The sequence below is a fragment of the Denticeps clupeoides genome, chromosome 4 (genome assembly GCF_900700375.1).
Source record: "Denticeps clupeoides chromosome 4, fDenClu1.1, whole genome shotgun sequence".
Classification (NCBI taxonomy): domain Eukaryota; kingdom Metazoa; phylum Chordata; class Actinopteri; order Clupeiformes; family Denticipitidae; genus Denticeps; species Denticeps clupeoides.
In genome coordinates this window covers 8,253,409-8,271,727 of record NC_041710.1, presented here as the reverse complement: position 1 = coordinate 8,271,727, position 18,319 = coordinate 8,253,409, and the positions used below count along the sequence as shown (strand labels likewise).

The 18,319-nt window shown below is 42.7% G+C and overlaps 4 protein-coding genes across 6 annotated transcripts; 3 read left to right on the top strand and 1 right to left on the bottom strand.

Annotated features, from left to right (window-relative positions):
- Positions 1-302: 302 nt before the first annotated feature.
- Positions 303-2,146, top strand: mrps14 (mitochondrial ribosomal protein S14). Its single transcript, XM_028978092.1, has 3 exons — positions 303-397; positions 506-670; positions 1,805-2,146. Exons 1-3 carry the CDS (start codon positions 329-331, stop codon positions 1,985-1,987), a joined length of 417 nt encoding a protein of 138 aa, XP_028833925.1. The 5' UTR covers positions 303-328; the 3' UTR covers positions 1,988-2,146.
- Positions 2,147-2,655: 509 nt separating this feature from the next.
- On the top strand, positions 2,656-5,345 carry cacybp (calcyclin binding protein). The gene is made up of 6 exons (XM_028977806.1): positions 2,656-2,788; positions 3,514-3,733; positions 3,834-3,930; positions 4,164-4,263; positions 4,644-4,738; positions 4,966-5,345. The coding sequence occupies exons 1-6, from the start codon at positions 2,771-2,773 to the stop codon at positions 5,129-5,131; spliced, it is 696 nt and encodes a 231-aa protein (XP_028833639.1). The 5' UTR covers positions 2,656-2,770; the 3' UTR covers positions 5,132-5,345.
- A 1,179-nt stretch (positions 5,346-6,524) lies between these two features.
- On the top strand, positions 6,525-12,498 carry plk3 (polo-like kinase 3 (Drosophila)). Its single transcript, XM_028976782.1, has 15 exons — positions 6,525-6,802; positions 7,356-7,463; positions 7,581-7,697; positions 7,783-7,912; positions 8,006-8,093; positions 8,186-8,281; positions 8,380-8,578; positions 8,824-8,950; positions 9,033-9,142; positions 9,586-9,694; positions 10,200-10,283; positions 10,442-10,604; positions 10,758-10,887; positions 10,974-11,087; positions 11,202-12,498. The coding sequence occupies exons 1-15, from the start codon at positions 6,587-6,589 to the stop codon at positions 11,394-11,396; spliced, it is 1,986 nt and encodes a 661-aa protein (XP_028832615.1). The 5' UTR covers positions 6,525-6,586; the 3' UTR covers positions 11,397-12,498.
- A 1,427-nt stretch (positions 12,499-13,925) lies between these two features.
- On the bottom strand, positions 13,926-16,602 carry dynlt4 (dynein light chain Tctex-type 4). 3 transcript variants are annotated; one of them, XM_028978182.1, is made up of 3 exons: positions 16,530-16,586; positions 16,209-16,401; positions 13,926-14,913 (listed from the first exon to the last, which is right to left on the bottom strand). In XM_028978182.1, the coding sequence occupies exon 3, from the start codon at positions 14,899-14,901 to the stop codon at positions 14,191-14,193; it is 711 nt and encodes a 236-aa protein (XP_028834015.1). In that variant the 5' UTR covers positions 14,902-14,913; positions 16,209-16,401; positions 16,530-16,586; the 3' UTR covers positions 13,926-14,190. The 3 variants fall into 3 exon arrangements, with proteins under 3 accessions (XP_028834015.1, XP_028834017.1, XP_028834016.1); XM_028978184.1 differs by having other exon boundaries at positions 16,209-16,291; positions 16,530-16,563; XM_028978183.1 differs by lacking the exon at positions 16,209-16,401 and having other exon boundaries at positions 16,530-16,602.
- Positions 16,603-18,319: the final 1,717 nt, after the last annotated feature.

Sequence of the window (18,319 nt, the reverse complement as noted above, 5' to 3'; positions counted from 1 at the left end):
CACATACGTCTATTAGTGCGGCTCCATCTGAATGAAATCAGTTTCGTTCTCCAGGATTATTGCTGCAAAATATATTTTTTTCACTTACTTGACATCTCAGTTAATATAAAGGTTTTGGGCTTTTCGTTCTTTACAATCTTTGAGAAGAGCGCATAAATTGCAGTTGTACGCTTGTCATTCACCTGTCATTCTTTGTAATCACCAGCAGAGGCAGCAGTGCGCTGTTCCGAAGAGTTCGATGTGGAGCCAGGCCAGCGGGGGGCGCTAACACGGTAAAAGGCGCCGCCGCAGCCCAATGGTAATGTGCGAGGGAGCGGGATGAATCAACATGGCGACGGCCAAGGTTGTTAACACGGGGCTCGGGATTTTAAAAGCATCGATATTGCTGCCACATCAGGTAACGTTTTTTTTTATTATTATATGCCAGCTTCATGCACGGGGTTGCACGTGTTCGTACGCGGTTTGCAGTATCGGCGTTTGTGATGGTTTTTCTATTTAATTTCAGGCTTTTCAGCGCTCGTTCGGAGTGGTGCAGCAGGTTCGGGGATACTATGTAAACTGGAGGATGTTGCGGGATGTGAAGAGGAGGCAGATGGCCTTCGAATACGCAGACACACGACTGCGCATTAATGCACTGAGGAAGAACACCCTCTTGCCTAAAGACCTTCAGGTATTCAGTTGGTTTCTGTTCAGTTTAATTCTCTTTACTCAAAGTGGGGCACTGGTGACCTAGCGGTTAAGGAAGCGGCCCCATAATCAGAAAGTTGCCGGTTCGAATCCCTATCCACCAAGGTACCACTGACACTGTCCCCACACACTGCTCCCCGGATGCCTGTCATGGCTGCCCACTGCTCATTTCAAGTGGGGTTTGAACCTGGGTCTTCTGGTTCATGGGTGAGTGTGTTGCCCACTATGCCACTACCACCCCTTGCTCCTACCACACATTGATCCCCAGGCACCTTTAAAAAAAAAACAGTAAGGCTACAGAACCTCACTCTCGTTATCTTCCGATACTGACCAGTGGAAGAAAATGCATAACACATCATCTTTAATTGCAATCTACAGTCTTCTCTTTACGAGCAAATGTTTGTTTACACGTTTCCAGACTTTTCAGATTCATATCTGTTATTGACTATAATTAGCCTTAGATTAGCTTTTGGCAAGTTATGGAAAGACCTATATTTGTTTTTATGATTTCTTAATGTTTCCAGATTTGTTTAAATAAATGCTCAATTATATCACCATTGTAGATGTCATGATAGTTTTGGTTTACTTAAAACAGAATTGATAAATTCACTTGCAGCCCACAGCACTTTTTATTATTTTAACACTGTTAAAGCCATCTAGATTCTACTTAGTATTGTTTAGAATATTATTAGAGTTAGAATATATTAGAATCATTATTTTATATTATAATTTTTTTATATAAAAGAAGCATCATTGGGTAGCAGACATTTTTAGCCTTTCTGTGTGTGCACCAGTCCAACCAGACCTACACCATTACATTCAATTGCACTATTAGTACCAGTATCTTCATGTGTGCCCTAGATATGTATTCCAAATGAATCTTTTTGTAGTTAACTGTAACCAAAATACCACTTTTTATCATATCTAAACAGATCATTAACATTGCTGCAGAAAGATTTCTCTCTTCAGGGCACTGATATTTGTAATATTCCAAAGTTGCCTGTAAGCATGCTGTACAACTTAAACAACTTAAACACTAACTGTTGTTAACGCTTGAATGTGTTTGGCAGCATAGATAATACTGATAAAATGATTGTGATATCTGTTTGTGCCACAGGAAGTTGCTGATAAAGAAATTGCTGCCTTGCCTCGTGACAGCTGCCCGGTACGCATCCGTAACAGATGCGTAATGACATCACGGCCACGTGGGGTGAAACGTAGGTGGCGTCTCAGTCGCATTGTGTTCCGTCACCTTGCTGACCACAACCAGATGTCTGGAATTCAGAGGGCCATGTGGTGATCTCTGATGAGCTTCATTGTTCTAGTTTATACCAGAAGCTGCTGTCTTTGTAAGGACATGGAGTAGAATTGATGTATAATGTGTGACCCAAGTCCAGTGTCTGCAGTGCGCTTGTCTCTGTATTTGAAAACATTGATAAATAAAACTTTGTACATATTTTTTTCCATGGTTTTGCTTTCACATCATACTACTTTTGTGAGTACACATTATTTTTACACATGCATATTATCATGTGTAGTTGCCTAGTGGGTAACACACTCGTCTATGAACCAGAAGACCCAGGTTCAAACCCCACTTACTACCATTGTGTCCCTGAGCAAGACATTTAACCCTAAGTTGCTCCAGGGTGACTGTCCCTGTAACTACTGATTGTAAGTCGCTCTGGATAAGGGCGTCTGATAAATGCTGTAAATGTAATCACCCAATGGATGGTGGTGTAGATAAAATCTTTGAATCACTCAAATTGTGTTATACCATTATAAATGGTCTCATGAGTAAACCCTTCTGTTTTTTTAATACATTTAAATGCTGTTTAAAAATGCCTTTTCCGAATACTTACGAATGAATTAAACGGCGTATGTAATAGGATATTCCTTTTCTTCCGTATGTGCACCAAAAAATACACATTTTATCTTCGACTTTTATTTTGATAATTGCTCTTCCGGAAGCACGGCGGAAAAAGTTCTAGAACTGCAGTGACGTCATAGGAGCTGGAGCGACCGTGTGGATTTTGGGACCGGTTCAGTAAAGTGCATCGCATTGTCTTCCCGCGGACGATTATCGATGGACCTCAACGCGCAGGCAAGGGCTTGGGTATTGTTTGATAAACTGAACGCTGTACAAATGGGTATTCTACGAAGGTTTGGTTTGTTTTAGCGACATGCTAGCTGTCATGCTGCTTATCAGTTTGCAATGGCGTTATACTGCTCCGTCAATCTTGAACCTTGACGAATGTAGTTTTTTTTTAATCGGTTTGTAGAACACTTAGCTAATATCCTAAGCAATATAAAATTTCATAAAAATGACGTGTTTGACGTGCGTGTTTGTTGCGTTTATTCGTATAGTTTGGAGACTGGTGTAATGCCGAGCTGCGCGTGCGCGACTGGTTTCTACGGCGTGATATATACACACACACAGATATAAAATATATCTATATTGATATATTTTATGGTCCTACTTGGTTGTCAGCGTGTCTGTTAGTGTCCTAACAGTGAGGATTTTATCAATGTATCGGCCACGTTGTCTGAAATAATGGGGAGGGGGCGGCATTTCACCAGCATACATTTGGGAATGACCTGTGCAGCGTAACACTTTCATAAATTTGCACATTACAAACTGAGACATTTCAACACAAGCGGGACATTTTAACACAGTGTTATAGCTGGAAAGTTGTCATCATCACAAACACGAAATAAATTATTGCGTTGTCCTCAAACAATCCTTTTCCGTAGAAACCAGTTTCCGCTGTGCATGCTGTCACGAGGTTCATCGTCCATTAATAACGAATGCAACCGTTGCTTGTACAGATAAGCGAGCTGGAGTGTGACCTGAAGGAGGTGGAGCAGATGCTGAAGGTTTCTGAAAGAAAGCGCATAAAAGACGTCCTCACACAGGAGCTGAAGAAGATTGAGAGAGAGCTCTCCCAAAAACGACAGCTAGTGTTGCAGCACTCGAAAAAGGATCCCGGAGAATCTGCAGCGACAGATTCATCTGTGAAGGGATACACTGTCAAGATAAGCAACTATGGTAAAGAAGGAAAACGTTTTTTTCCTGCCCCGAAATCATCTCCAGCTCTTGGTTTTGCGTTCCCTGTCCACCACACCTAATATGAGGTCTTCTTTTATAGGCTGGGACCAGTCAGACAAATTTGTTAAAGTTTACATCACATTAAAAGGAGTGCACAAAATCCAGGCAGAGAATGTTGAAGTCAGCTTCACTGAAACGTGAGTCTCAACAGAACGCAGCTTTGGCTGGTGTTTAATGCGCATTGATTTGCTCCATTAAGTGAATTAATCATTTGACTAATGTGATAAAGGCAGTAATTCTGCTTAACGACTTTGTATTTGTATGTATTATTTTCACCCAGAGATAAAAAATGTGTTGTGTGTTTTCACAGAGTTTGCCAAGTGCAGTTTATTTAATTAAGCTAATGAATAAGCTGCAATTTTTTTTCCAGGTCATTTATTCTTTTGGTTAAAGATTTGGATGGGAAAAATCATCAAATGACCATCAACAACTTGTTGAGTCCCATAGATGTGCAAGAAAGTTGTAGAAAGGTATGGGCTCAAAACAACTAATTTCCCAGCGATATCTGAACATATTCATAAATAAAATATATATAATAATACATGTATAAAGCTAAGAAATACTTTAATTATTCCTTTGTCAATTTTCAGATTAATATTCAATGAACCATAAAGACATAATATACTTCTTTCTTTTCATGAAAACCAATCCAAGTACATTATAAACATGTACAAACAGCGTATTCACTCTGTATAACTGAGAATTAAGATTCACATCTTCAGCAATTCAGACCCTCATTCATTTATTCCCATATTCATATACGTCCTGTGTTCTAAGAATATACGACAAATAGTTTCAAGATGAGACATTTCATTAGGTTGGGCAAGTGAGAATGCTTTTAATTTTGCAGGTGAAAACAGACATGGTTCTTGTCATGTGCCGGAAGAAGTCAGCTAAGAAGTGGGAGTGTCTGACGCAGGTGGAAAAGAAGACAAAAGAGAAAGAGTGAGTTAAACAGTTGGTCATTGTTGTGCAGCTGTAAGTAGCGTCCACCAGGTGGGGCTGTTATACACCATAATATTACTGGGTCGTGTGGAGATATGTAGCACAAATAGAGCAAATAAAACAGCATATTGAAGGCCTGGTTCCAGGTGATGTACAGGAGTTTGTTCTTCCTTGTGCTGATTATGCGACCAGTAGTCAACCATTTCGTATTTTTCTGCTCCGCACAGTAAACCCAACCACGATCAGAACGGTGATCCGAGTGAGGGTCTCATGAGCATGCTCCAAAAGATCTACACGGATGGCGATGATGAGATGAAACGCACCATTAATAAAGCCTGGTCAGAGTCCCAGGAGAAGAGAGCTAAAGGAGGAGAAATGGACATGGATTTCTGAGCCTGGCTGTCCGCATTCTTCATCCAACCCAGACCATGAGTGGCCATTTTCTTTTTTGTATGTAGTAAAAACTTGAGTTTGTCTTTGTTGTTGGAACATGTTTATTTTTCCCTTCTAATTGTGACCAATGTGTGTAGTAGTTCATGGTAGTTTGTGTGTCATCTGACAAAGCACTCAGGACCATTTCCATTGAAAAAATAAAAGGTGAAAAATGTTTTCTTGTTTTATTATAAAACCTGGGCTTACCTTTTGAAAAGCTCTGCAGCAGTTGACGAGCTACATGGGTTCTGCGTTGCTAGAATGCTTCATGACAAGAACAAAGATTCAAATGCGTATCGCTGCGCTGACATCTGTGTCGTTCCCTCCAGCTTTCCTGCCAGTTTTGCATCAGAACCTGTTCTGGGAATATAAGCAGGTGGCTCAGCTAACGGCTCCTGCTTCTTTTACATATGGAGCCAAAAACGCATATGTTTACCATACGCTCTTATCCAGAGAAACTTACAATCAGTAGTTACAGGGACACTCAGGAATGGTGCAATGTTAGTAAGTGGGGTTTGAACTTGTGACATTGTGACCTGGTTCATGAGCGGGCGTGTTACCCAACTAGGCTTCTACCAATCCAAGCGCTTGTAATAAAAGCATATTCACATAATCTCAGTAAATTATTTGGTGATCTTGACATTCGGTTTATTGAATATGTTTGTTCAAAATTGTGTGCAAAAAAAAATTATTTTACACTGGGCATTAAGGAGCTCTTGACGTATAGGTCGTGGTGGTACTGAATTCACGACTGAACGAGAGGAAATCACCAGCAGAGGGCGCCACGAACTACAACGAGAGGAATACGGGGATGTGGTTCACTGCAAGAATGCAGGGTTTACGTGTCGTCTTGGAATATGGGTCATGTTGATTATATATATATACTCTCCCATACTGTCGAGTAGCAGACAGGGAGTGAAGGACCTGCTATAAAAATAACCTGTTATGGCAATAATAGCGTGTAACCCAGCATACATACTGAAATGACTCTGTATACATGTAAATATGCAAAGGTGTTAGGCAGTAGTGAAAGTAATTAAGGGTATATACAGTAGTTCTGAAATTGTAAACAAATAATAATGAATAATGATTAAATTATGTTCATGTTCATGGTGTGTTGGAAGAACAAATGAATTAACTGTATGCACGTCCGGTCATTGATGAGTCTTGAAGTGAACGCATGTGATTGGCTCCTTTTTTCATTCAACTTTTATCCGGCATGTATGCCACATGCTGCTTGTTTGATTGACGGCGTCCTGGGCAAACCATGTCGCGTTCTCTCCGACTGATCCCGCCTACTGTTCCGCCCAGGCCCGTGACGTCACGACGCTTTATATACTCGCGGAATCCCGTGCCCCGGCATGTCTGCGTGGAACTCGTGGCTGACGCGCTAGCGGGGCAAAGCGGCGCGGCCGGATGGACTCCACCTGTTTTACGACGACCCAGCGACTCTCGTGCCAGATCATGAATCCGGATTTATTCAAGGCGTCTCCGGAGCGCGCGCAGGCGGCGGCGGCGGCTCCCGCCAAGCCGACGCGGGCTAAATCGGAGCAGGTCAAGCCCGAGCTCGCGCAGGTGGTGACGGACACCAAGACGGGCAGATCGTACTGCAGAGGGAAGCTTTTAGGGAAGGTACGTTCGTTCAATCTGGTCGCTCTTATCGCGATAGTGATTTATTATTGTTATTTTTTTTATTGTTCTTTTTTTGATAAGACTGTCACTTTGATACCTAGTGGCGTTTGAAGTGTAATTGGCTGTGATAAAGGCGCTGGTGCTGGTGATGATGGTGGTGGTCCTTCAGGCGCTCTGCAGTGGGTTCGGCAGAGATCCTGTCTGCAATTAGGATCAATGCGGCCCTGCTGCATTCTTCGCCCCCGCCCGTGCGCGTTATCGCGGCGGAAACGTCTGGTGCGCGTCTGCTCTTTCTCCATCGGGCAGCTGCGTCGCCTCCTTCTTCTTCTTCTTTTTATATATATATATATTCCTGCACCGCAACGTCGTCGTAAGCTCTTGGGGAAGGGGGGGATTCCACTACGTCATGTTCCTCACATGTGCACAGCGTGCTACTGAGCAACTAAAATAATAACAATTTTAATTAAAAAATGCGTTGTATGGCATGATTTATTGTTTGTTGGCTTTTTTATTTTATTTTTTTTTCATTTATTTATTTATTTATTTTTTGAAGGGTGGGTTTGCGAGATGCTATGAAATGACAGACCTTGCCAACAACAAGATGTATGCAGTGAAGGTTATACCCCAGAGCCGGGTGTCCAAGCCCCACCAGAGAGAGAAGGTAACCGGTTTTGTACCTGTTTGCTCCACAGAACACAGTGTTCACTCCTCTGCCCACCCCACCCCCCATCCACTGCCACCGGCAGTCTTAACAGATGTGCCTATTCCTTCCCACCAGATAATTAATGAAATTGAACTACACAAGATGCTGCACCACAAGCATGTGGTGAAGTTCTCGCATCACTTCGAGGACCTGGAGAACATCTACATTTTCTTGGAGCTGTGCAGTAGGAAGGTGTGCGTCTGTGATCTCATTGTCTTTCTAGGCAGGGGGCTTTGGTACAGCGCTCTCATCAGTGCCCTTTACTTTGTCTTTGCAGTCTTTGGCTCACATCTGGAAAGCCAGGCACACGCTCACCGATCCTGAGGTCCGATACTACCTCAGACAGATCATATCTGGGCTCAAGTATCTCCACAACAAAGGCATTCTTCACAGGGACCTCAAATTAGGTACGCCTATTACTGTATGCTTACTTAAAAAAAAATCTTGTGTCAATTTGTACCAATAATGCAGTAAGCTGACATTGCATCTGGTTCCCTCAGGCAATTTCTTTGTAAATGAGAACATGGAGCTGAGACTGGGAGATTTCGGATTGGCAGCCAAGCTTGAGACCGCTGAGCAGAGGAAGAAGTGAGTTCTTTTTAACAAGGATTGCAGACTTGCCCTAAGTTGTTGGGAACGTTGTATAAACTGACCCTGCTGTATCTGACCTTCCCATCTAGAACCATCTGTGGAACGCCAAATTATCTGGCCCCAGAAGTCCTGAATAGACAAGGTCATGGAACAGAGTCAGATGTTTGGTCCCTGGGTTGTGTAATGTAAGTTATATTTCTAGTGGGGGGGGGTTCCCCCAGTGGTTCAGGGTTTGCACACCCACAATGAGCCTAACTGATCTCTGATCATTCTTCTCAACCAGGTTCACGCTGTTGTGTGGGAACCCGCCATTTGAAACCCTGGACCTGAAGGAGACCTACAAGTGTATAAAGGAGGTGAAATACACCATTCCGCCATCCCTCTCACCTGCAGCTCAGAAGCTCATCTCATCAGTCCTGCAGAAAAACCCAAGTGACCGACTCACGTTGGACCAGATCCTGGCTCACGAGTTCTTTACCAAGGTACCCAGACATTTCAAATGGGTCAAGAGTGTGGAGACACCGGCATCTCTTAATTTAGTGATGTGTTTGTTCTTCCTGCTTCCCTTTCCTGTCAGAGTAAGACTAGACTAAAAATAAAAAACAATGTGTTTATGCCCTGCTTAAAAAAAAAAAAAAAAAGTAATTTTAATAGTGCTGTGGCTTTTATGGGTTGTTGAAACAGGCTTCAAGATCTAGAATGTTGTCGTTTTGATCTCGTTTTCCAGGGCTACACACCGGACAAACTTCCTCCCAGCAGCTGTGTTATGGTGCCTGAGCTGAACCCGCCCAGTCCTGCCAAGACGTTCTTCACCAAGATGGCCAAGAGTTTCTTTGGCAAGAAGAAATCAAAGGGTGAGTTGTTGGCCATGATAGAGTTAAAGGTTTCTTTTTGGTAGTATGTGGTCCATTATATGGTGCGTTTAATATCTATCAGTGGAAAAAAGCCCATGCGAGGAGAAGGATGACATCTCCAAGCTGGTGTCTGGCATAGTCAAGTGTTCAATCAGTCGACAGATGAGCTACAAAACAGTGGGGCCAAATGAGGTCAGTGTGCATTTTGTAGCCCTATCTCCGGGTCACGTAGAGTAGTGTTTTTCACTCTTGAAAAGCATAAAATTTGAGCCGATCATCTGAAGCATTGCTTTTGTATTTGACTGCCATAATCAGTGGGAATAACTTTTACTTTCTGACTTTCACACATTCTGTAGGAGGCTTTTTATTATTTCGAAATTACTTGTGGTTAGTGGTGGTCCGCAATGTTCGGAGTAATAGTCAGGGGAGGGGTGCCTTGTGCTTTGAGCTGAATGGCTCTTTAGCAGCACCTTAATCACATTAGCATATCGTTGAGCCTTCCTGTTTGTCAAAATCTCCTAATTTATTTTATTTTTTATTTTTATTTTTTTCTTATAATGCAATTGCAATAATGGTTTCGTCTTTAGCCAGTGTTCTTGATTCCCCGTTTTTTTTTTTTTTTTTTCTCCCTACAGGCCACGTCTCCCGTGGCTAATTCTGTGCCCCTGGACACCCCAGCTGAAGAGGAGTCGCGCAAGTCCACCTCCCGGTCTTTTAAGGGTACCGTGGCCAGCAGCATGGATGGTAGGTGGCCTCTGGGGTCCACATCCACCCGCTGGCCAGAATGTTGTGATGTTTCTGGGCAGAAGGCCCAGTTTTTGGTAGTAGCCTAGTGGGTAACACACTCGCCTATGACCCAGAAGACCCGGGTTCAAATCCCACTTACTACCATTGTGTCCCTGAGCAAGGCACTTAACCCTAAGTTGCTCCAGGGAGACTGTCCCTGTAACTACTGATTGTAAGTCGCTCTGGATAAGGGCGTCTGATAAATGCTGTAAATGTAAATGTTTTAGATTCAGCCATTGGGCTTTTAGCATGTAGCTATATATATGAAGGTCTTTTTCTTGGCTTGTTTTAACATTGCAATTACCTGCACTTGTTTTAGCTCTTAATTTAGCAAGGCTGCTCCCTGTAGTTATTTTGACTGAAGAGTAGCTGTACACGTCAATACCCTCATCAGGGTGGTGCTTTGGTTTTATACATTTCCATTGAATTCCTGGCTTGACTAAGCGGTGTTCTACCCCTACAGCTTGTGAAGATGTCCTGACCCCTGCTGCAGTTGCTGATTCAGCAGTGAAGCTACTTAATGGCTGCTTGGCTGCCATGCCTGCAGGTGTGTAGCCTGGAAGTTTGCCTTCCAGAAATTTCTGTCTGTAAGAGCATTAGAACAATTAAACCCTTAGATAATTTATATATATATATATATATATATAAAATGTATTTTTACTAAAAATTTTTTTTTTTTTTTTCTCCCCTCCTACCTTTTATCAGCTTCAAGAAACCCTCCAGGTATCTCCAGACCCAAACCCTTTCTTTGGGTGACCAAATGGGTGGATTATTCAAATAAGTATGGCTTTGGCTACCAGCTCTCCAATCAGAACATTGGTGTGCTATTTAACGAAGGAACTCATCTGAGCTTGTGTGATCAGCGCAGGTTGGTAGCACTCCTAGAAGGTTTCGAGGATAAGCATAAATATGTCTCTTAATCCAAAGTCAACTGATTGTTTCATACTGGTTGTAATAAATCTTTGCATTTTGTGTCCAAGGGTTCCAGCCTTACCTCATCTTATACATTTATTCCCCACAGGATAGTCCATTACTGTTTAACCAAGAACAAGCACTTCACCTTCCAAGCTGATGCGCTGCCTGAACAGCTCCAGGCCCAAAAACAGATTGTGGAACTGATGGCCAACTACATGGAGCAGAACCTTATGGAGGTCTGTTCTTGCCTCTTGGCCCTTGTCATTCTTGTCATTCTCCTCTAGTCCTCTTTAATTACTAAATGCATGCATGTCTCTATCAGGGTGGAGACCTCAACTGTGAGGACCAGCCCCCACCTACCTCATCCCCTCTTCTGCTGCAGTGGGTAAAGACTGACCACGCAGTGGTGATGCTATTTAACAACGGTACCCTGCAGGTAGGCACCCTTATCACACTTTTATTAGACCGTGATTTTTCTTTTTTTTTTTTTTTTTTATAGACAAATGAACATTGTGGCTAATGGGTTCAATTTCTTTTTCTTTCCTCCCAGGTGAATTTCTACACTGACCACACAAAGATCATCCTGTCCAAGTCTGATTCTTCCTACATGCTGACCTACATCAATCGGGAGCGCATGTCCTACACCTACGCCCTTAATGTTCTTGGCGAGCGCGGCTGCTCCCCTGAGCTACGACAACGGCTGCGATACGTCGTCCAGCTGCTTCAGCACCACACCAATGCCTAACGGACCCTGCCCTGGACCCCCCGAGCACCCCAGGCTTTTCCCAAAAGCCACACAGTTTGCTGCTTTCGCTGGAGGCAAAACAGAGAAACAAACATGTATGGGAGACATCTGAAGCTTTCCAATACCCAGTCTGTGTCTAGCTTCTTTGGACCTATGGTGCCCATTTTCTTTTGGTTTGGAAATTTGACATCTACAGGATCACACTACTGGCTTTAATCACAATGCGCACAACAGACTTTGACTCTTTATTTATTTTCTCTCTCAGCTGGACTGATGTTCCAAAACTGACTATAGGCGTATGTCACTGGTTCAGTGAACAGCCCAACACATCACCCTCAACCCAAAGCCCTGTGCAGAATTGTTTTTAGTTGTCATATGCCTGTTACTTTTTGATTACACAAACTGGTGCACATTGTATAGGGAAAGCTGTAGACACCAAAAGGTTGAACTTTTAAAAGTAGTTTTTTTTTTTTGTTTGTTTTTTTTAAACTGGCAGAAGTTATTTGCTGTGGACTGCAGGTTAAATGAATGTACTTCATGCAGGGACAGGAGCAGTTTGGTGTAAGTGCCTTTCAGAAGGATGCTGTGCAATAATGACACTTCTGAATTATCTTAAAATGTTTGAGACCGGGCTATAAAAGCATGTCTCTTTACTCTTCCATTCTTCTTTTTTTTTTTTTTTTTTTTTCCCTGCAAAAAGCAAACGAAGGGGTGGGGGGGCTCAACATTCACCAGTATAAGCTTTCAGCTGGTACAGCTCTTAATGGCAGTGATATCAGCTGTGTTGTGGTGGTTTAAATGTAATCCTGTACCTCCAGCTCTGTCCTCCACCCTCTGTAAAGTCTAAATGTTCTGAAACTAACAAGTATTGTATGCCTAAGTGTTTGTATGGAAGAGTAGAGGCTTTTACACTGTGAAGGGTACCACTCTTTCAGAAAATGAATTATGTGCCATGTATGTTCAGTCTATTTATTTTTATTTATACTTTTTTTTTATTTATTAAAATGTAATTGTATGGTGTTGACACTGGGGAAATGTTCAGTATGATCACTTTTTATGTATTTGGGAGAATCCAAGAAAATAAAGATTATTCATAAATTTCTTCTGTTATCTGTTTGTCCCATGTATTAAAAGGTGATTGTCCTCCCTCGAACAACAAATCCCAGTATCCTCAAAAAAAACAGAATAATTAAAATATTCTTATGTCTCCCTGTTAATGATCTTGTTTAATTTTACCAGTGCATAAATCCTTAACAATTTTAATGTCTTGACCTACGTGGTCCTTATTATGCTTAAATCACCATTCACCAGTCTGCCATCAACTTTATTGATGGAATATGAAACACTGCAAGTGAACAGTTGTTGAAGTTACTGGCTTGAAAGTTGTAAAAAGTGACCAGTGTAACAATCTAAAGGGACAATGGATAAGTCATATTATAAACTTGTTATAGCCACCTCCACAAAACAGGTCTTTTTTTCTTTTTTTTTAATGTTTCTAATATTTCCTACCGAAAGGAGTTTAATGGCAAGTAATTGGTTCATGGACATTTACATTTATGCCATTTGGCAGACGCCCTTCTCCAGAGCGACTTACAACGTGCTTTCAAGTTACCATCGATGAAGAGATCAATTCCGGTTCACTAGGACCCCCAACTATGAATACAACCTTTTAATTCACTCTGTTGTAGATTCTATACACAAGTTCGACAATAAGAAAGTTACAAGTTAATCTAAATATTCTTTAAAGAGGAAGGTCTTGAGCTGTCTTTTGAAGGTGCTCAGTGACTGAGCTGTTCTGACCTCGAGGGGAAGTTCATTCCACCACCGAGGGGCCAAGACGGAGAAGAGTCTAGATGAATGTTTTCCTTTTACCTTCAGAGATGGAGGGACCAGGCGAGCAGTACTGGAGGCTCGGAGTATACGAGGTGCAGTGCGAGGTGTAATAAGGGCTGTGAGGTAGGATGGTGCTACTCCATGTTTGGCTTTGTAGGCCAGCATCAGTATTTTGAACCTGATGCGTGCAGCTACTGGGAGCCAGTGGAGGGAACGTAGCAGAGGGGTGGTGTGGGAGAATTTGGGAAGGTTGAAGATCAGTCGTGCAGCTGCATTTTGTATGAGTTGTAGAGGTCGGATGGTACATAGTGGTAGACCAGCTAGAAAGGAGTTGCAGTAGTCCAGTCGTGAGATTACTAAGGACTGAACCAGTTGTTGGGTGGCCTGGGTTGACAGATAAGGGCGGATTTGTCTGGAGAGAAGGAATCTACATGAGCGGGAAAGGTTGCTGATGTGAGTCGAGAAGGAGAGTTGGTTGTCTATTGTTGTAGAAGGAGAGAGCTGTGAGTTTTCCAGGTAAAGGAACATCCGAGACTCGTGGCCTAGCGGTTAAGGAAGCGGCCCCTGTAATCAGAAGGTTGCTGGTTTGAATCCCGATCCGCAAAGTTGTCACTGAGGTGCCACTGAGCAAAGCACCGTCCCCACACACTGCTCCCCTCGCCTGTCAAGGCTGCCCACTGTTCATGCAGGGTGATGGGTTAAATGCAGAGGACACATTTCATTGTGTGCACCATGTGCTGTGCTGCTGTGTATCACAAGTGACAATCAATTTCACTTTAAAATGGGAATTAAAAGATAGCCTGTCTTGTCTGATCTGCTTTGTCTCCATATTAACATAATTCCTAATACATGCATCTGTTCAAGCATGATGGGCAGATGTATTTTACGTTGTCGCTTCTTTTTTCTGGATAAACGTGAGGATCTAGTAATGTAATAAATAATAATCGGTCCTATCTTTCTTTCACTCAAAGTAAAGTCCATGAACAACAACTACAGCAAAAAGAGAATTGTTCTGAAAAGCAGCTGAGGCAAAGTTGTCCCTCTCAGAATCATGCAGGCAGCGACTAGCCATCAGGAAGGAGTTATCTCCTGTCTGCCCAACAGCCACATGACAGACAAGCTTGTACCGGGAAGGGCACACATCCTTGACTTTAGCGCGTACCACTTCAGCCAGGACCTGACTGAGCTGGCTGCAGCTGTTTGGGCTGTACTGAGCGCCATTCAGGTAGCTGTCTAGAGTGGCCTGCAGGATAAGTTGGGTCTGGCTTGCATTGAAAGCACACCCTGGTTCTGGTTCCAAACAGTATGTGTTCTCCAGACGGATGGGTGCTGTCGGTTGGTGCAGAAGTAAACCTGAAAAGCTGATGCGGGCGCCATGCACGCTTGGCCCAAATGAGAAACGTTTTCTCAAGGAGTCCCGGCGGCTAAACGGAGAGCAGGGGTTACTCAGGTTGGGGCTGAGATGAGACACATCAGAGGAGCTGACGCCCCCAGGGAGGCTTCTGAAAAGCGGCGGCAGGTGTCTGTCTTTAGAGTGCTCCCTGGGTTGCCGGCAATCAGAGATAGAGGCCAGATGATGTTGACTTTGCCCAGAAGCCCATGAATCAGCAGGCTTCACACTATCCAATGGAGTCTCCACTTCCGGGAAAGCTGAAGGCAACCTGGTGGTCATGGCCTTTGTGTCCTATGTAATAGAGAAATTTATGGATAAAATTAATGACAAACAGAAAAACATCAGTTAGATATGCTCTCAGAAATAATTTAATTTATCCTCCAAGGCTTGGTAACATCTACTGAACAGTAAAATGGTGACAGTGGATTTGTTGTTCAAAGGGTCATTTTCTACACCTTTGTATTTCAAGATACAGTCCTTGAGCTCTGCTGTTTTTTCCACCCTCCTTTCAGCAATAAGCCTTTTGTGTGGAATCAATGGCACTAATTGTTCAATTAACTGCAATGTAAGAAGCCCAGGACTGTGGATTTAAGAGATCCTCTGCATGTTCTCTGGAGCAAAAAGTACTCAGTGATAACAATTACTGTTCTAGTAAAATGAATGGTGCTCAATCTGTCTTAACTTTATTTAAACTAATCACTCATCAGATTATTACAATATCTTCCAATAACACGTCTCTGTATAGTGTTTAAAATGGGACATACTTTTATGCCTTTGACTTATCTTGAGGATGTGATTTTCATGAATAGTTATGTAAGTGAATATTTGAGTCTGACCAGATACAGTAATTGAGGACCCCATACAAGAAATGCAGGAATTGCTGCCAGAATGCAGTTATTTCATTGTCTTACATTTGGTTTTCATCAACTGAGCAATTTGGAGCAACAAATACAGATCCATTACACAAAATTACCAATCACATAACTGCATTGTCATTTCAATTCAAAATGCTTCATTTTTAGGTGAGTCGCAGTCCTCTTTACCAGAAGCCCTTATCCAGAGCAACTCACAATCAGTAGTTACAGGGATAGTCGTCCCCCCCCCCCCCCCCCCTGGAGACACTTAAGGTTAAATGTCTTGCTCAGGAACACAATGGTAGTAAGAGGGATTTAAACCTGGGTCTTCTGGTTCATGGGTGAGTGTGTTACCCACTAGGTGTCTACCACCCACAGGTGGTAGGTTATTGGCTTGAACTTTCATGGAAAGAAGCATTTGTAGATGCTGTCCTTACTCAAACGACCTCTGTTTGGTAATTCTGAAAGCCTGTTTACCTCAAACCTTTGTTCTGAGGGGAAATTCCCACTCGGCTGCCAAGCTCCTGTACCGGCACCGATCAAAGGGATGAGCACCGGTCTGAATCTACCTTACTTCCTCTCTTCGTTTAACATATGCAGTCAGCTCAGTCCCCCAGAAGGAAACAAGCACTTTATTGGGAAATTATGGGTTTTTCACACCACAACCTTCTAAACAAAAAGACTCAAATGCTCAAATCTGTGTATAACTCCGGGTATCTGTGTACAACTTACTTCCAGGCATTAGGCAAGAATGACCTCAGCGTTAAATACTTCACAAAGTTGTCATGAGAACCACGCTCCCGTCCTGGTCTCTCCTGTTTCAAGCAATGCAAGATTCAACACATTCGATTCCTGCGCTGTTCCCATCAATGACGGACTCAAGTTTTAAACATCTCACAGGTGCTGCCGAAGGCTTTTTTCCTACCTACCACATATACATATGTGAAAAAAAAAACACGTGAATTGGTGTTTACCGTAAACATTAACACAGCCTTTTCTATTCTTGTACCCCTGTGACTGTTACTCCCACAAGCAGTGATATCATGACCTTACCTATGAGAATGACTGTACCGGGCTGAGAGAAAAGTCTTCCTGTTAGGACTTTCTTTTTTAACCAGCATTGAACTCACCCGCCAACATACGCACACTCCCACATGTGGTTTATCAGACACACTCACTCTGGCCGGTTTTATTGCTCAGCAGGGAGGCCGATTGTAAATTATTTGCAGGAGGCCTGTACAGGTCAATAAACGTGGCAGCAGCTTGAGACCAGGCCAGCCATTCAGCTGAGGCACACAAGCACCTGGACAGTTGCCACTGTTTCTGAGGAGGCTTCAGTAAATCTCTTCCACTTCCTGCACCCGTAGAGGAAAAACCCCTCCCCCTCCATCAACAAGAATGACTTCCTGTCACTGAGGGGTTGAATCATGGGAAATAATGCTCCTCTCTGTCTCAGGTGTCATTTCATTTTCTCGTAGGGAAACCGCTGAGTCACTGCTTGGCCTTTTTTACTGTAGATGTGTGGAGGCTGCCAAGGCTCACCGGCACTTGGCACGTCCCTTGCCCCTCCCTCGTGCAGCCCAGACTAGAGAGGAGTTGATTTGGTGAACCTTCTAGCCAGCTAGAACCTTCTGATACCATTACTAAATGGAACATGGAAAATGGAGGTGCTACATGGGATCCAAACATGATTAAAATTCCCAGGTACAACAAGACCGTAGTTGCCAGTAGATGAGGGGTTTCTTGCAAAGTTCTTTTAAACAAAATAAGATGTAACTGCTTCCAGAAAGTTAAAATACTTCAACAGTTACCACACCCAATGACATATATTAGGACCTGCACCTCTGAGACAAAATTAAGTTCTAATGGGGCATGTAGCTAATTTCACAGTCGTTAGTTCAGAATGCTTGAATGAAATCATTGTTATTTCTTGATAGAAATGGAGGAGATGGGAAAATGAGGCTATAGAATGCAAGGAATTTGTCAATCATGCCTATGGGCTTCATAGTGAATCATAAAATTTGTTGCATAGGTTTCAGATGTTGATGGCTTTGGCAGGTAGGTCCTCTTTTTATTTCTGTAAATCCCAAGGATATAAAAGGTGTGACATGACCACCTTGGCCTCCACCTCATTGCAGGCTCACTGAAGGGTACTGGAGGCTACAGATTCAGCCAGAAGGCTCAATAACTTGCTGAGCTTGCATGGTTTAGGTGTGGCTGGCATGTCATGACAAACAACAGGCACGAGTTATTACAGCACATTACAACACATTATACGTTAACCTCGGCATGCACAGGCTTGCCTGATGGGGTCAATGAGGATCAGTCATGCTTTCACAGGCATGCTCAATACCAACACACGAAACCTAGAAACAAAGTACACAAAATAGAATGTTTTCTGATGTTGAAAGAAAAAGGTTTCTGTGTACATTACATCTTCTCATTCATTAATATGGGTAATAGTGTAAAACCAATGTATGAAAGTTATTCATAAATAATTGAACAACTCGTATATATTTGTAGAAGAGCAGGATCTGAGGTTGATGTATGTACTCTCCACAGGTTTGTCGATTGTAAGAGGAAGTCACAAGGCACCATGGCAAATTGTGAATTTTAGACTCCTTAGAACACTTAAGTGAGATTTGTTTACCTGCAGTTCATATTTCAAAGTTCACATCAGCATCTTTATAGCATTCAGTCATATGCTTATCTTGAGGATGTTTTCTAAGGTGATCCTACATTGTTTTCTAATGGAGAAGGACACAAACATACACAAGGTAAAATGACTGCAGTAAAAAGCAGTCCTCCCCTTGAGTAAATATTAAAGTACTATGATGTACTAG

Bases quoted from the DNA above. Each gene is read 5' to 3' on its own strand.
- plk3 (XM_028976782.1), top strand. From the start codon at position 6,587: ATGGACTCCACCTGTTTTACGACGACCCAGCGACTCTCGTGCCAGATC. The intron at 8,951-9,032 runs GTGAGTTGTTGG...AATATCTATCAG, and splicing joins TGGCAAGAAGAAATCAAAGG to TGGAAAAAAGCCCATGCGAG. The intron at 10,888-10,973 runs GTCTGTTCTTGC...TGTCTCTATCAG, and splicing joins TGGAGCAGAACCTTATGGAG to GGTGGAGACCTCAACTGTGA.
- mrps14 (XM_028978092.1), top strand. From the start codon at position 329: ATGGCGACGGCCAAGGTTGTTAACACGGGGCTCGGGATTTTAAAAGCA. The intron at 398-505 runs GTAACGTTTTTT...ATTTAATTTCAG, and splicing joins CGATATTGCTGCCACATCAG to GCTTTTCAGCGCTCGTTCGG. The intron at 671-1,804 runs GTATTCAGTTGG...TTTGTGCCACAG, and splicing joins TCTTGCCTAAAGACCTTCAG to GAAGTTGCTGATAAAGAAAT.
- cacybp (XM_028977806.1), top strand. The intron at 3,734-3,833 runs GTAAAGAAGGAA...CTTCTTTTATAG, and splicing joins TGTCAAGATAAGCAACTATG to GCTGGGACCAGTCAGACAAA. The intron at 4,264-4,643 runs GTATGGGCTCAA...TTAATTTTGCAG, and splicing joins TGCAAGAAAGTTGTAGAAAG to GTGAAAACAGACATGGTTCT.
- dynlt4 (XM_028978183.1), bottom strand. From the start codon at position 14,901: ATGACCACCAGGTTGCCTTCAGCTTTCCCGGAAGTGGAGACTCCATTG.